This window comes from Cynara cardunculus (assembly GCF_001531365.2).
Source record: "Cynara cardunculus var. scolymus isolate 2C chromosome LG 17, CcrdV1, whole genome shotgun sequence".
Lineage (NCBI taxonomy): Eukaryota > Viridiplantae > Streptophyta > Magnoliopsida > Asterales > Asteraceae > Cynara > Cynara cardunculus.
Window position 1 is genome coordinate 33,833,500 of NC_037544.1, and position 17,559 is coordinate 33,851,058.

General features: G+C 34.0%; 1 protein-coding gene across 1 annotated transcript; it reads left to right on the forward strand.

Annotated features, from left to right (window-relative positions):
- The first annotated feature begins 4,265 nt into the window (after nucleotides 1–4,265).
- LOC112500008 lies at nucleotides 4,266–5,538 on the forward strand. The gene is made up of 5 exons (XM_025103266.1): nucleotides 4,266–4,454; nucleotides 4,532–4,660; nucleotides 4,738–4,878; nucleotides 5,181–5,378; nucleotides 5,464–5,538. The coding sequence occupies exons 1-5, from the start codon at nucleotides 4,266–4,268 to the stop codon at nucleotides 5,536–5,538; spliced, it is 732 nt and encodes a 243-aa protein (XP_024959034.1).
- The last annotated feature ends 12,021 nt before the right edge of the window (nucleotides 5,539–17,559 follow it).

The following is a 17,559-nucleotide window of genomic DNA, read 5'->3' on the forward strand; positions in this document are numbered from 1 at the left end:
CATCATATATATAAAACTCTTATAATATTTATTATGAATAGTTATATATTTTCATATGTATTTAACAAATCTTCAATATGGCATTCATCATTAATATACATTTTTACTATAATATTCATCATGAATATAAATACTATTTATCACTAAAATTCAACATGTAAATTACTGATGTGCAACTTTTGAAAAGCATTTGTAGAAATCTTTAACACTAAAGAAAAGAATAAGAGATTGAAAAGCAATAAATCTCAAACATCCCGTGAATTCTTTCGTTGTTTCTCACCAACATCTACGTCTACATCTATTAATGATACAAATAATCAAAGCTAAATTGATGAAACAAAATTGACTTCAGATTATTTTGTTGCAACGAAAACATTGATTTAAATGATGCATAAGCTTATTATAAATACTTAGAAAGAAATTTATTGACATAGTTTATTTTTATTATTTTACTTCGGATACATCATTCATATAATTATCAATACCATTTTAATGGTTTTCTATAGATTGATAATCATTTAGAACTTCTTTTAGTTTTTATTTTTGTTGGATATTATTAAAACCGTTTGCAGAGGGTAGTCTATGACAACGGTTTCGAAAAATAAACGTCACTATGTTATGCTACAGTGACAATTTTGAATAATAAACGTCAGCATACATATGCTATGGTGATGCTTTTCGATAAATAAACATCATTGTACGCCACGTTACAATAATGGTTTTAAGAAATAGGCGTCACCTTTTGTCATGTTATATTGATGGTTTTTGGAAAATACACGTTACCCTATGTTATGTTCTGGTCATGGATTTGACAAATTAATGTTATCGTATGTCATAATACAATGACGGTATTATAAAATAGACGTTACTATATCATTACTAGAAAATCAGGTATCAACGACGAATATCAGCGAGGGAAAAAATTCCTCCCAGATCAGCGAGGGAATGAGTTTTTGGCCATTCCCTCGTTGATCCCTCGTTCATCAGCGAGGGATCAGCGAGAGAATATGTTTTTGACCATTTTTTTATTTAATAATTACAAATTTAATTACTTATTAATTTTTATTTATTAAATTTCCAATTATTTATTATTTATTAGAATATTATAAAAATTAATTAATAAAACCGAATAAAGCCCATTATGCCCAATAAAACCGAGTAAAGCTCATTAAGGTCCATTAAACCGAATAAAGTCCAGTAAATCTAAATAAAGCTCACTAAGGCACGATAAACTCAATAAAGTCCGGTAAGTGGATTAAAGTCCAATAAAACCGAACAAACCCCAATAAAATGGGTAAAGACCTAAAACCGAATAAAGCCCATTAGGCCCAATAAAACCGAATAAAGTCCAATAAAATGGATTAAGGACCAATAAAACCGAACAAAACCCAATTAAATGGGTTAAAGCCCAATAAAACTGAATAAATTCCCATATAACACACAGACACACACTATCTATATATTCACATATACACATACGTTTAAATATATATATATATATATATATATTATCCGATATATGTATCTTAAACAATATATACATCGATCCAATCGTGGTTAGCAACCAGCACACATCGTGTATACATATGTATCTAACATGCACCGACGAGTATATATACCTATAGCACATACAACATCGTGTAAATATATGTATACAACATGGGCTGACGGGTATATATACTTATAACACATGCACATATATACATACGATACCTACATATAAAAATATGTACATATAACACATAAAAAACAAGAAAATGAGAAAATAGGACAATTCGCTCGCTGATCCCTCGCTGATCCCGGAATCTGTTTTTGGCCATTTTTTATTTAATAACTAGAAATTTAATTACTTATTAATTTTTAATTATTGATCATTAAATTTCCAATTATTTATTATTTATTATAATATTACAAAAATTAATTAATAAAACCGAATAAAGCCCATTAGGCCCAATAAAACCGAATAAAGTCCATTAAGGCCCATTAAACCGAATAAAGTCAAATAAAACTGAATAAAGTTCATTAAGGCCCAATAAACTCAATAAAACCCAGTAAATAGATTAAAGCCCAATTAAATGGGTTAAGGCCAATAAAACCGAATAAATCCTCATATAACACACACATTATTTATACATTCACATATACACATACGTTTAAACATATATACATCGATTCAATCGTGGTTAGCAACCACTACACATCGTGTATACATATGTATATAACATTGACCGACGGGTATATATACATATAACACATACAACATCGTGTAAACATATGTATATAACACGGGCTGACGTGTATATATATACTTATAGCACATGCATATGTATACATACGATACTTACATATAAAAATATATACATATAACACATAAAAAACAAGAAAATAAGACAATTTCCTCGCTGATCCCTCATTGGGCACTTCCCTCGCTGATCTGCGAGGGATCAGTGAGGGATTTTCCTATTTTCTTATTTTTATGTGTTATATGTACACATTTTTATGTGTTGGTGTCGTATGTATACATGTATATGTGTTATTTGTGTGTGTGTGTATATATATATATATATATATATATGTTGTGGTTGCTAACCTCGTTGGTTATGTTTATTGTTTGATAAATTTTACATATTCGTTGGTTATGTTTATTGTTAATTAGTTGGGTTGCAAATTGTTGGACAAACATTAGGCTTGATTATATATATATATATATATATATATATTTGTAGTTGGGTTGCCAATTGTTGGGCAAACATTAGGCTTGATTATATATATTTGTAGTTGGGTTGCCAATTGTTGGGCAAACATTAGACTTGATTATATATATTTGTAGTTGGGTTGACAATTGTTGGGCAAACAATAAGCTTAATTCATTTGGAAATATTCATTTTATAGCCGTTATGTCGGCGAAATGTTTAAAAACATAGGTTTCTCTACTCGTTCAAACCTTTACACTTAGAGTTTTAAAGTCATCCGAAACTTCTCTAAACCTACAGTTTGACTTTCTAGTAGTCAAAACTTTACATGTATGCTTCTCAACTCGTTCAAAGACCACCAATTTCATTCACACCTACAGTTTGACTTTCAAGTAGTTAAACCTTTACACTTATAGTTTTAAGGTCATCCGAAACTCCTCTAAACCTACGGTTTGACTTTATAGTAGTCAAAACTTTACATGTAAGCTTCTCAACTCGTTCAAAGAGCGCCAATTTCATTCACATCTATGGTTGCACTTTTAAGTAGTCAAACCGTTACATTTAGAGTTTTAAAGTCATCCGAAACTCCTCTAAACCTACGGTTTGACTTTCTAGTAGTCAAAACTTTACATGTAGGCTTCTCAACTCGTTCAAAGACCGCCAATTTAATTCACATCTATGGTTTGACTTTCAAGTAGTCAAACCGTTACACTTAGAGTTTTAAAGTCATCCGAAACTCCTATAAACCTCTACGGTTTGACTTTATAGTAGTCAAAACTTTACATGTAGGCTTCTCAACTCGTTCAAAGACCGCCAATTTCATTCACACCTACTGTTTGACTTTCAAGTAGTCAAATTTTCAAGATGAACTGATGTTATCTGATCATTCTTCTGATACGTAGCTTGTCTTTTGTATGCTTATTTCACAATTGTACATATATAATCGCGATTTGTCATTATCTTTTTTCATGATATAATCTAATGTTTGTTTTTTAGGAGATGTCACGCCGAGAGCGCGATAGAGGCCGTCATGGTAGTCATGGCAGCCCCATGTCTTGTAGGGACAACAACTCTGCCCGCACCGATGACATTGTTGAGCTTACGGAGACCGCCTTTCGCGGTTTAGGTGAACAAGAGGTGGCCATGGAGTCCCCAGCTTCGACAGGTTTGGGGTCGGGGAGAGACCCCAACACAGTGATGCCGTCACCGAGTCATCCGAGCCAACAAATACATCTTTCATTGTTAGGCCATGGGTAAGTAGATGTGGAATAAGACTTTGTATTACATAATAATATGATATGAATGTCTTTTGTGTTGTAAATATTTTTTTAATTGTACAGGTTTAAAGATGCCCATGTTATCTGGGAGATGACGACTATATTCAGATCTTCCTTTGCTGGTCTATGACATAGATGGAAGGAAGTACCTCAAGAAGCATGCGATTTGATGTTCCAGCGCTTTAGGGTTGGTGTACCATTTTAATGTAATTATACATATAAGGTTATTGTTTTTACATTTATAAAAATATTGTGTATGTAGGTTAAGTTCCAGTGGGAATAAGAGCTGGATGACATGGTTCATGATTTATGGACTAAAGCAATGCACAAAAGGTACCCGGATTGGATGAACGTTGCACGTGACTGGGTCGTGGCACAAGCCTATCCTGGTGATCAGCAATGGGATGGTGAGGACTTCTCACGGATTAGATTACACCGTTCTATATGGATACCAGATAGGTTTTGGCTTCAGATGATTGACTATGTATGTATCTCTATTGTGAGCTTTTCGAACTACCATGTGTTTTGTACCGCCTTATATATGTTCTATGTTTTTAACAGGTTTGGGATACCGAGGCTTGGAAAAGGAAATCAAGGATCAATAGGGCTAATCGGAACACACAGTTTGAGGGGGTGTCGTCCAGACACACCGGGGGATCGATCAGTACTGCACAACATCGAGACAGGATGGTGATTATATAGGCTTTTTTGAAAATGTAATTCATTCTTTATGTTTAATAACAACTTAACCTAATTGTTTAATGTAGGCAAAAGTAATGGGTCGTGAGCCGACTGCTGCTAAGTTGTTTGAGCGCACTCATTGCACGAACCAGAAGTTCGATCAAGGTTCGTCCGACCCACCTACCGATCCTCCTCAGTTCAGTTACCCCAAAGCTACTAGGTATCATGTAAGTTTTCTAAAATCATTACTTTGGTTAATAGATACGTTTGGTAGGTTTAAGGTAATATATTTTAATATAACATAGTGATGATATTAGTTGGGGCTGCCATTGTTGGGCAGACGTTAGGGAGCTGCCATTGTTGGGCAGACGTTAGGCTAAGCAGATCGGTTGAGAATGTGACTACCATTGGTATTATTAGAATGCTTTAATTGTTAAAACAGACATTGGTCATGTCTGATTTACAACCGTTATGCTGCTGAAATTTTTACATACATAACCTCATTCGTTTTTGTTTTGGTGAACCATAGGAGCGATTTCAATCACTTAGGTGTGAGGCACAATTTAGTACCGACAACCCTCCCCCTGATGAGGCATCTCTTTGGGAGCAAAGTGTCGGAGGACGGAGGAAAGGCCGCATCTTTGTTTTCGGGACCACCCAGGATTCCTCTTATGCTATGACGTGTAGATGTAGCAGTAGCGAGTCATCATACGAGTCAAGAGCGGAGGTATGTTGGTTATATTGTTATAAACATTCTCATTACTCAAATTGCGAACAAATTACTAATTTTCTCGAATACTGAATATTTACAGGTAGCGGAGTTGAGAGAGAAGTTGGCAAGGGTAGAAGAGGAGGCACAGTTGTGGGAGGAACGTTATCTGGCCTAGATGGAGGACGAACGGAAGAAGAGGGCATATTTGGAGGCCGAACAAGATAGACAAGCTGCTGCATTAGCCCAACAGGCCTCCTTATCGGAGCATTTTGTTGTGTTTATGCGGCAGTTAGGATACGTTTTCCCACCTCCCGGTAGTTAGATTGTATGTATTTGAAGATTAAATTGTATGAATTGAATATTTTAAATTGTATGAATTGGATATTTTAAATCGTATGAATTGATTAGTTTTAATTTGTTCATAGTTTTGGTTTGTTATATTATTTCCAGGTTTTGTATAAATAAATACATGAATTATGTAATTTCAAAAAAATTATTTTTTAGATTAATACAAAATAGCGATGGATTTGCGAGGGAAAATCCGTCACTGAAAGTCCTTGAAAATTCCCCCGTCGCTGAAAGATCCCTCGCAGATCTGTCACTAAAAGTTTCCTCGTTGATCGGTCACTGATATATTCCCTCATTCATCTGTTGCTAAAAGTATCCCTCGCAAATCCGTCGCTGATAGCAGTACCTACGAGCATTTGACCGACAGAGTATCAGCGACGGATTTGCGAGGGAATTTTCCCTCGTTGATACTCTGCATTTTTGTAGTGTTATATATCATGCTACGGTGATAGCTTTTTAATAAAAACGTCAATGCATGTCATGCTACAGTAATAGATTTAAATAATAAAGGTCATTGTATGTCATGCAACATTAACAACTTTGACAAATAAACGTCACCATACATCACTTTACGGTGACGGTTTTGACAAATAAACATCACTATATGTTACCTTATAGTAACAACTTTTTTAAAAATAAACGTCACTATAGGTCATCAGTTCGGTGATGGTTTTGAATAAGAAATGTCACTTTACACAACTCTACAGTGACATTTTTAAAAAATAAATGTCACCGTACATCCTACTACAGTAACAATTTTAACAAATAAACGTCACCGTACGCCCTACTATAGTAATGGTTCAAAAAATAAATGTCACCAGATGTCATGCTATTGTGACAGTTTTAAATAATAAACATCATTGTATGTTGTGTTCCGGTGATAATTTTGAGAAATAAACATCACTCTATGTCATGCTACAGTGATGGTGTTTGAATGTAAACGCCAACATAGGTCATGCTATGGTGACGGTTTTAAAAAGTAAACATCAACGTATGTCATGTTATAGTGACAACTTTTGAATAGAAATGTCAACGTACGTCATGTTACAGTGACTATTTCAAGAAATAAATGTCACTGCATGTCATGCTAACGGTGACGATTTTAAATAATGAATGTCACTGTATGTCATGCTTTGGTAACGATTTTTACATATAAATGACATTGTATGTCTTGCTATGGTCACAATTTTTAAGAATAAATCACTACAACAAAAAGGGTTTTATAGGACACTCATTAGTGTCCTAATAAGGTAGTTAATAGGACTTTTAAGTTTATAGGACAAAAAATGTGTGTGTCTCATCTAAAGGTGTTGTATTAGGTTAATAGGATGAATTTARGTGTCCTAAAAAACTCTAGGATTATGATACAAAACACATAGTCCTATAAAATGGTTTAAGTAACACTAGAAAGTGTCCTAATAGACTATAATATAGGACACTTTATGTTGTCACAAAATATGTTTACATTTAGAAACAAATGTGGGCGTCCCAAAAAATGTTTTTATAGGACGAAATTGAATGTCCCAAAAAATGTTTTTATAAAACAAATTTTAGTGTCCTATAAAATGAAATAAGTAATACTAAAAAARTGTCCTAATAGGCTATAATAATTAACACCAAAAGCGTCCTAAATGACTATAATACGAGACGCATCATCCAATTATAAAATCCTTCAGTAATATTACATTTAGAAGCATACATGAACGTTTTACGAATTGATTTGATAAAASAAAATTCGAAGTTGTACAAAKACTTATATGAGTACCAACTACCAAGTTATGTATCCACCACAAAGTTGTATCATGACAAAACTAAGTATTGAACAAGAATTACGCAAATACAAAAAATCTCTTGACAGAAGTCCAAATTTTCCAGCTATAATTTACGAGACTCAAGCTCSATTAAACTAGCATAAAAATGTGATTGAAAGTCACTAACGCTCAAGAATTTTACAAGTATCCCAACAAAATAGTGTAACACTTGTTTTAAAAAGAAAAAAGTGAAGAAAGAAATACCAATGCGACCAATTTTCATGCCAGACCAAGCAAGAGCTCTTAGAGCAGACTGGGCTCCTAGACCAGGAGTCTTGGTCTTGTTACCTCMTGTAGCCCGCAACTTTATGTGAAGAGCATTAATCCCAAGCTCCTGTGCATGCCAATCAAACCAAAAACCTCAAACCAACATAGCAAAGAAACAGGAATCCCTAAATAATAATAGAAATATTTCGAATATATATTATATATGTATGTATGTATATATATATATATATGTGTGTGTGTAAAAATGGGAACAAAACCTTGCATCTCTGAGGAACATCTTGTGCAGCAAGCATAGCTACATAGGGAGAGGATTCATCCCTGTCGGCCTTCACCTTCATCCCCCCTAGTGTAGCAACAGGGCATAGGTAGCAAAAGTAAATAGCACTTAAAGATATTGTCATTACATACAAATGCCAGATTACACACCTGTCAGTAATCTCATGATCATAATGTGCATATGCATATATCAGCTCACACCTCCACATCCTCCCAACTTTATACCATCCTATGAAAGGATAATATTTTATCATTTCAACATTATATGATCTAATATAGGACAGAAACCATGAACATCAGAGGTTTAAGCATATAAAGGTAAATTAAGGAAAAAATTGAATACAGAAAGAGCAGCAGGCCCATACCAGAAAGAGACAGGAACAGAATTATGGTAGCAAAAGAAACCCATAACTATGATGATACCTCAAATACCGATAGGAATCCTGTCATACATGCTTTATTTTGTTATTCATTGGCCTTACTGAGAGACTGCTCTGTCTTTTCAACATATACTAAAAAAAATGGCATACAACCTAAGTTAAACATAATCAAAGTTACTAAAAAAATGGCATACAACACATGTACCTGGACACCTGAAACAAGTGAACCTGCAAGTACACCACAGCTCCAAAAATTTAATTCTCCCAAAAATTTAAAGAATTTGCATCCCTTTTGGCAGCTGAAATTCAGTTTTTTTAAACCCCACAGCTCCAAGTTACTGTTTTATAAAATTAAACAACATTCAATTATAGTAAATTTAATCCCATAGTTARGGAAAAAATTGAAAAGAAACTCAGGTCTTAGAGGTTGTTTACCAATTGAAAAGCAAAATCTTGATCCTTCATGTTTCTTTCATTTGCAAGAAATCTGCATTTTTGATGTGGCCTATTGGAAACAAAATGAGGTTTTACCTATCCAAGATGACAAAACAGACCCTAAGTCCAGAAAGCTTCATCAGGACAAGAAGAACCAAAACGATTTGAAGTACCTGTAAGCACACAAGACTATTTCAACAGTCGGCATGGCAGCTGGTGGCCTCACAAACGATTCCTGATAAGATGTATCATATTGATATGAGCATTTGGGCCTTGCTATTCCCTACAAAGRTAAAATGGAAAGAAATATCAATTCTAGTTTTTGTAATTCAGTTGAAGCATATGTGACATCCACACACTTATTTGTTTAAAAGAGGAGAAAAGAGACMTTTTTTGTTTTGCTTTGTTTCTAATGTCTTTAGATAAAATCTCATAATACCCTGTGTTTTCTTTCTCCTGTATAAGCAAAAGAATATTCATCAGCTGATTGTATTTAAATGAAGTGAATAATTGACATAATCGATATAAACATATTACTAATATTTGAATTTTTTGGATATAAGAAGACAAGCAAAGGGCATAGAAAGAAAATATCAACCTTTAGTTATCTTAATATCGTAAGTTGAGATTACTTTACCCATAAAAAGTAGCTTCATGAAGAAAAGATACCTATTTTTTTTGCAGTTCTTGCCATTGAATTGCTGAACAGCTTTACATAACRTATAAGGGGGCATTCTTCATCATTTCAGAACCATAAATTAGAAACTAAGGCCAATAGTCTAAGGTATAAGGTTTTATGTCTATGAGATTGAAAGGGGACAACCCAACGCATAGTTTGGAATAATCTACATACTTGCAGAACTTATCGTATCTTCCTTTTTATGTGATTCATCTTCACTTAATAAAATTCAGGGTGGAATCAATTGAGAATGAGAACATAAGAACTCAATAGTAATGATTCAAGTATTAAGAGAAGGTTTATGAATCAGCTTCAAAAAGAAATATTAAGAAACTTAAACATCCCGTATGTGTGCATCAATATTCAAAAATCAAAAAACAATTCAGACCGTAACATATGAATTGAACCAAAATCAATTAAAAATAAAACCTAATACCCTAATACGCTCTAACAATAGTAATTCAATAAAAAAATAAACTCATAATCGATTCTAAACAAAACTGAAGAACAAAAATAGTATAAGTATTAATGGAATAATGGAATCAGTATAGCAAAATCAAGGTCCATATCTTCTGTTTGTGATTCGGAGGGTGTAATTTGATRGTTTCCTTGGTGGTAGTTTAATCAGTGTGMTGTGTCTGTTCAAAAATTTGTGAAAAGCAATGAGAATCTGTTCAATTTTGCCATTATCTCGGTTCAAAGATAAGAGATGCATTTTGAAGTGAATCTATCAAACGACTTTTGTTGGTTTCTTTATTCAATCAGTAGAATTKTCATTTGCCAGGTARGAGAAAACACAATTCATACAAATCATTAGAACAAACCAAAACAGTAGACAACAAAAGCATAATCAGATGYTGATGATACTCTAGAAACAATTTTAAAAGTTAACAAATATTACATGTAGAAAGAATTTTGAACATACATCGTACAACGTACCTTTCTCCAGGACCAAAACTTCAATGACTGAAGAAACTCGGGTTATCATTTGAAAGTGGAAAGCCTTGGAAGCTTGTCTCGCAAATAGTACAATCTTGCTCTTYGAACTTTCCTGTGCTTCACCACTTTTATTTCCTTGATGTTCGGAGAGTATCTGTGCAAAACATACTTGCATCAAACCTCAGTATATCTCACTCGAAAGTAGGGTAATGAACAGATTCTCATTGCTTTTCACAAATTTTTSAACAGACACARCACACTGATTAAACTACCACCAAGGAAACCATCAAATTACACCCTCCGAATCACAAACAGAAGATATGGACCTTGATTTTGGATACTGATTGCATAACATAACAAAAATAGTATAAGTATTAATCGGTTCTCATAAGTGCAAAGTTAAATCAGAATAGCCAAAAATAGTGGWGAAACTAGAACATCCCATGGTAAATGGAATAATGGAAAAAAATAACCATAACATAATAGATGCTGYAATTGTTAGTATAAGTACATTATATACATAAGATGGATACAAATTAACTATTGCAGAGATTCAAYGAGTATTAAGTATTAATGCATTCAACAACAGATTAAGGTCCAAGCAGGTCCAATACACCCACTCGACTGACTTTTAGGGGTAAAAATCAGCAGCTAAAGGGGTTGTTTTTTGGCTAAAAATCAGCAGCTACGGGTTGTTTTGTGGCTAAAAATTAGYAGCTAAAGAGGCCGATTTGTGTCTAAAAAAATCAGCAGCAATAGGGACTATTTGGATGTTGTTTCGAGACTGTTTTGGGCCAAATTTAGAGGTTGTTTAAGCTGTCCTAGGGGGTTGTTAACAGATGTTAGGTAAAGAAATTTGGGCTTCAATTAACAAATGGTAGATTGGCAGCAAAAGGCATGGATTTCAATTAGGATTTAGGCATACWTGATACATTAACATTATACATAGAGACATACAGTGAATCAGTGATACAGTAACAAAACTAGAAACATAAATGACAAACCACAAAGGAYCAATTTCACAGCTTCATACTTAGGTTTTGCAATCAAATTRGAATTAGAAACATAAGGAAATGAAATAAGTAAAGTAAATAACCCAAACCTCACAAGCCACAAGATGCGAGAGCGAGAGCCGGTCGATGGTCGAGACCCGAGCGAGAGCGAGAGCGAGAGCGAGAGCCGGTCGATGGTCGAGACCCGAGCGAGGCAGAGAGCGAGAGCGAGAGCGAGAGCCGATTGAGTCAAGATCGATTGCGATTTCGATTTGTGAATCGTTAATTGGTTCATGTTCGTGAGTTCGTCGGTGAGCGTCGCTCACAAGCAAGAGGCGAGAGGCGAGAGGCGAGAGGCGACGAATTGAGTGAAGGCCGATTAAGATTTACTTGTATTGGTATTTGGAAAAATTATTTGTAGGCCCAATTCAAAATTAAACTTGTATATGTATATTGGGCTTCAGAAAATTAATAGGCTTTTCTTTATTTGGGCCTAGATTTGATGTTAAAAATAGTTCTAAATATAATATGGTATTTATATCATTTTAAACTCTAATTAATATGACACTTTTAAGTATCCTATTAGCTTTTAAACACTAATACAACAATCAAAAATATCTATTAACTTTTAAAATTAACATGACACTTAAAAATGTCCTATTAACTTTTAAAATAATATGACATTTTAAAATGTCCTATTAGTCTTTTAAATAAAACAACACTTAAAAAGTGTCCTATTAGACTCTAAAATAATGTGACATTGAAAAGTGTCGTATTAGACTACATGATAGGACACTAAGAGAACTTAATAAGACATCAAAAATAAGAGTTCTATTAAATTTAAATCAAATAGGACTTATAAAATAATGTGTCGTATTAGCCCATTTTAAAGGACGGGTCTTGAAAAATGTCCCAAGAAAATGTCCTATAAACTTGTTTTTGTTGTAGTGAATGTTACGATATGTTATGCTATGGTGACAGTTTCTAAATATAAACATCAACATATATCATGCTAAGATGACGATTTTAATAAATTAGCGTCACCGTAAGTCATGCTATGGTGACGGTTTTAAAAATAAATGTCACTGTATGTTATGCTACGGTAATGGTTTTAGAAAAAAAAACGATTCTTTTTTACATTTAATATGACAGTTTTAGCCTATGGTAGCGGTTTTGATGTGATTTGATAACGTTTTTTAAATGTAACCAAAAGCGTATCAAAAGTGACGGCAGCTACGTGACGATTTTTGTGTCCACAAAAACCGTTACCGTATACCTACGGTGATGATTTTTAACCGCCACTTAAGACCATATATATACTAGTGTTTATTTGTTCTTTGTAGGGGTATCTGTGGTGCAATTGGTGTGCTTTAGGGTCAAATCGCAAAGAGCATTTTCCCAAACTGCACCGCATAAACCTCCAACCACAAAAAACCGCACCGCAAAATGTGGTGCAGTGCGGTTTATGTGGTTTGTACACATTGAACTTTATTTCTACAATACAATAATTATAAGTTTGAAAATATTATAATATCAATGATAATGTGACTGTAGTCTAGAAAGTTATAGAGTTTCAACACACCTAATTCTCAAATACATATTGCATAAACAAAAATAGTCTAAGAAGTAAAAAAAAAAGTCAAACTCAAAGTCCAAAAATATTATATAAATTAATAGTTATTCAATATAATATATATTATATATAAAATTAAAAAAATGTATAAGATATACGGTGCGGTGTGGTTTGATAACTCAAAACCGTAAACCACACCGCATAGTGCGGTTTGGTAAAAGTGCAAACCACAAACCGCACTAGGGATGTCATAAACTACGCTTTGTGGTGCGGTGGTTTGTACGGTTTAAATGAACACCCCTATTTCATTGTATAATTGGTGGTTGTTGCCCAAGTTTACCAAGCTCGGCCACCCATTTCCCTAAACCTTAAAGGGTCTAAGTTTGGATCTTCTGGTTAGTGGAGTTTCTTCAAATTCAATGGAGCTTCAAGTTGAGATGATCCCAAAGAATGAAACTGATTTGAGAGATTGACCATACACTGGACTTCATGGATAGCATATGTAAGCTATAGTGTTGGAAATTTTTGTGAAGTTGGAAGTTTTCTTCCATCCATATTGGTAGCATTATAAATAATAAGGGACATTGAGTTTTAATGGATCGTATTGGTCTTTAATCATAATTGGAGGGTTGTTTCCAGTGTGGCGTGTGAGAACTATGAAGCCAAATTGCGCTATACACCAGTGAATCGATCCCATTTTTGGAACATGGTGCTTGTCTGGTAGGACCTAAAAACTCATTACTTTAGTAGCTTGATTTTTAATATATTATAATTAACACATGTTCGTATTATTTAACCTTTGTAGACGAAAGCAAAAGACGGCATGCCACTGACCGTTGTGAAATTGTTCGATTATACGCATAAGAATAGGTCGAGTGGAGATTCGCATCTACAGATTCTGGGGGGGTACGTGATCTCTAAGTGTAGCCAAGTTATAGTAAGTATCTATCTATTTTAATGTTTATAATTGAGTACATAACTATCTATCTAGTTTGGGTTGCCATTAATTGTTGGACAAATGTTCGAGTCGTTTAACTTAAAATCTAAGGGGTTGTTTACTTGCGGCTTAATTAGGCTTATTGGTCTATTTGGCTTATTCGCACAACTCATTTGGGTTGTTTACTTACGGCTTATTCACACAGAACATGGCTTAATCGCACAAATAGAAATGGTGTGTTGTCCTCATTCAATCACAAAAATGACACCCCTACCCCTTATTTAAAGCACCACCTCCTTCCCATATTAGACACCCCATAGTCGGCTTCTTTATGATTTTTTGTTTTGATGTTCAAATAATTAATATTCGGGGGTAAATCGGTAATTTATGTTATTCAGACTATTGGTTCAAATAAAAAATGTAAACAATAACACTCATTTAACCAAACAGACAAATTTATTCATACAGGACTTAATAAAAAATTTGGTATATAAACAGCCCCTAAGTGTGTGTGTGTGTGCGCGTATATATATATATATATATATATATATATATATATAGTTTGGGTTGTCATTTGTTGAGCAAACATTTGCTTAAGTTAAAAATTTCGTATGCATCAATATTTAGTTTGGGTTGTCATTTGTTGGGCAAGCGTTATGATTGTTTTTGCTACAAATTTCGTATGTCTCACTATTGTTTTGTTTGGAGATGTTTCATTTACAGTTGTCATGCTGTCAAAATTGACTTGTAATCTTTTTTAAACCATATATAGGATTACTATTCAATGGGCCAAAGATATGTCGATGATCCCTCCACCTATCCTTTAGTTGATACCGAGATATGGGAGCAGGCGGTTGGGGAAAGCAATAAAGACCGTCTATTAGGGTTTTGGGTACAATCAGGGTCCCAATTGGGTTTTGACTGGGAACTATACACAAGGTGGTCAATCGTCTTCAGAGAATCGAGTATCTGCCTCTTTTCCTTTGATAATGTTTATCGATTTAGGTTTTTTTTATTAACCTGGATATCCAACCCGGTATGCGAGTCGACTAATTCTAGGGCAACCACCTGCTTTGCAGATAGCCCAGAGTCGCCGCATTTGAACCTCCGTGGCCACAAGAGGATTTTTAAGCCTCATTGGATTTGAACATGGGACCTCCTGGTACTTTTGACCTTTGGAGCCAAGCTCAAACCAATTAGGCACCACCCTTGTGGTTGTCTATCGATTTAGTTTATAATTCATATTAAATATTATAATGTTTTTATTTTTTTTATTTTTATAGGAAATTGAAGTCTTATGTATCGAACTTAGAGATTTACATGAAGAAAATTAGCACCGACGGACGGAGGAGAAGCGATGGCGGGTGGAGGATGAGCGAAGGCAGGCGGAGGACGAGCGACGGGGGGAGAAGGAGGAGCGACAGGATAAACAACTTGAAGATATGATTACTTTGGTCAGACAGCTAAGTCAATCTCAACATTTCCCCCCGCCACCGAATTGAATATCGTCTGTTTGTTTGGAACAATTGTGTGCTACTTTAAATTGGTTGTGATAATTGTTGTTTAGTTTAATGTATGATATTTAGATGCATTTCATGTTTTTAGTTTTTTAATATTTATAGGAAAAATATTTTAAAATTAATAATTTTATAAATTTCCAACTGATATCCTCTGGAAATAATTATTTTATTTAAAGAATAAAAATAATTATTTTAAAAATAAAAATACATTTTCGGCGGATATTTAAAGAATAAACAATTTTTAAAAAACAAAATCAATTTTCCAACGAAAATATCCGTCGTAATTTAATTCAATTTAAAAAAACCTAAAATATTTTCTTAATTTAATCCAAATTTCTTAAATAAACTGGGGTAAAATTTCCGACGGCCGTAATCCATCCGAAAAAAATAAATCCGTCGGAAAATTAATCATCGGTGCCTATTTTTCCCGACGAATAAAGCTGCCGAAAATATGAACCTGTTTGATAGTGTTATAAACTTTATCAATATAAATATCTAAACTTTAATGAATATTGATTGAAATCAAAACTATTTTACTACAATTAGCGTTTTAACTTTCGTTATTTGGATTTACGATTTTGGAATAAATATCTGGGTTTTGATAATCTTTTATTCTCCTTCTTTGTTTGGATTGGATTTTTTTAATCAACTTTATGTTTTTGATGTTTCACTACAAGAAACTACGGCTATAGCGACGATGCCTACATCGACGATTCAAAAGTTGTCGAAATAGGTTCAAATCGTTTTTTAGAAATTAAAATACTAATTTTTTAGACAAAAAATGGAAAAAAAGATTTAACCTACAACGACGAAATGTCGTTGCAATAAGGTTGAACATAACTTTTTGAAAAAACAAAAAGTTTTGTGCTTCTTTTATAGCGAAGGGGAGAGAATGCTTTGTCATGTAGCCACGACATGTCGCTGCCATAGGGTATTTCAAAATAGAGAACGACCTTTGTACATGTCATCTGCTACTCCCATTTTCAGACACACACAATGACACAATGACGAAAATAACCTAACTTCAACGATCGATATTGAGGCTGGCGATGGAGAACAGTTCTCATTCCTCCAACGACAGCCATGGCACAAAGATGTAGAAGTTCATTAAACTTTCACTTTGTTACGTTCAAAGTACATTGCCCAATGTTTGAATTTAGGGTTTATGCAGTCAAGGATTTCGATTCGCTTTCTAAATTAGTGTTCGATTGTTTGCTCTGCGGTTATTGAACCGCATGCATCTCTGTAGTCTAGGGTTTATACATTCAATGCTTTTGGTTATTAAAATTGTTGAGATTAAGTCTCATATATATCTTTTCATTTCTTGGATTGGATTCTTAGATAAATAGGAGAACATTTATGACAAGCAATTTATGTGGGGAAAAATGGGTTTTTCTCATTTTGGAGCACAATTCTTGAAACTTAAAAAAATCTCAATTTATGTAGATTATTATAGTTTGATATTCTCTTCCATAATATTTTTGTTTCGAGACATTGAACGTCAAAAACAGACTTCGTATGAATGAGAAATTAATCATCAAACTAAGGTATTAGAAAATGAATGTAAAGTGGGTTAATGGCTATTTGAACCATCCCACATAGAAGGAAGAGTAAAAAGATAGAAGGTTTATAAGTAAAAACAATTCATAAAGTTGTAAGACTTATAATGCCAAGGCGCTCTCTTGCGTGCGGGGGGGGGGGGGGGGGGGTGTGCAAATGCAAACTGGAAATGGCTTCGCTTAAATAAACTTTTGTGCAAGCGCACGCCCTGCAAACACGAATGCACCATTGGTCAACCAGAAAAAGTATAGACACATTTTGCCAAATTATTTCGGTTTCTAATGCATAATTAAATCTTAATTCAATACCATTTCGGATTTGATTTCACCGTATTGATTATGGCTTGCCGCTTACGAAAGTGGTTGCCAGAAAAGATACCGAACCGTTCTTGTCGTTGTATCCTGGGAAACAAACGTTCATAGTGGGACAAATTTGTTTTAAGGACAATGTGTTAAAGACAGGCCTCGACTCCTAATCAACTTTGTTCGTTCTTTTTCTTCGACAACTAAAATATTGTC

What these genes read in the sequence shown, in the direction of transcription:
- LOC112500008 (XM_025103266.1), top strand. Translation starts at nt 4,266, where the DNA reads ATGGTTCATGATTTATGGACTAAAGCAATGCACAAAAGGTACCCGGAT. An exon ending in CACAACATCGAGACAGGATG is followed by an intron (nt 4,661 to 4,737) that starts GTGATTATATAG and finishes TGTTTAATGTAG; the next exon opens with GCAAAAGTAATGGGTCGTGA. An exon ending in CATACGAGTCAAGAGCGGAG is followed by an intron (nt 5,379 to 5,463) that starts GTATGTTGGTTA and finishes GAATATTTACAG; the next exon opens with GTAGCGGAGTTGAGAGAGAA.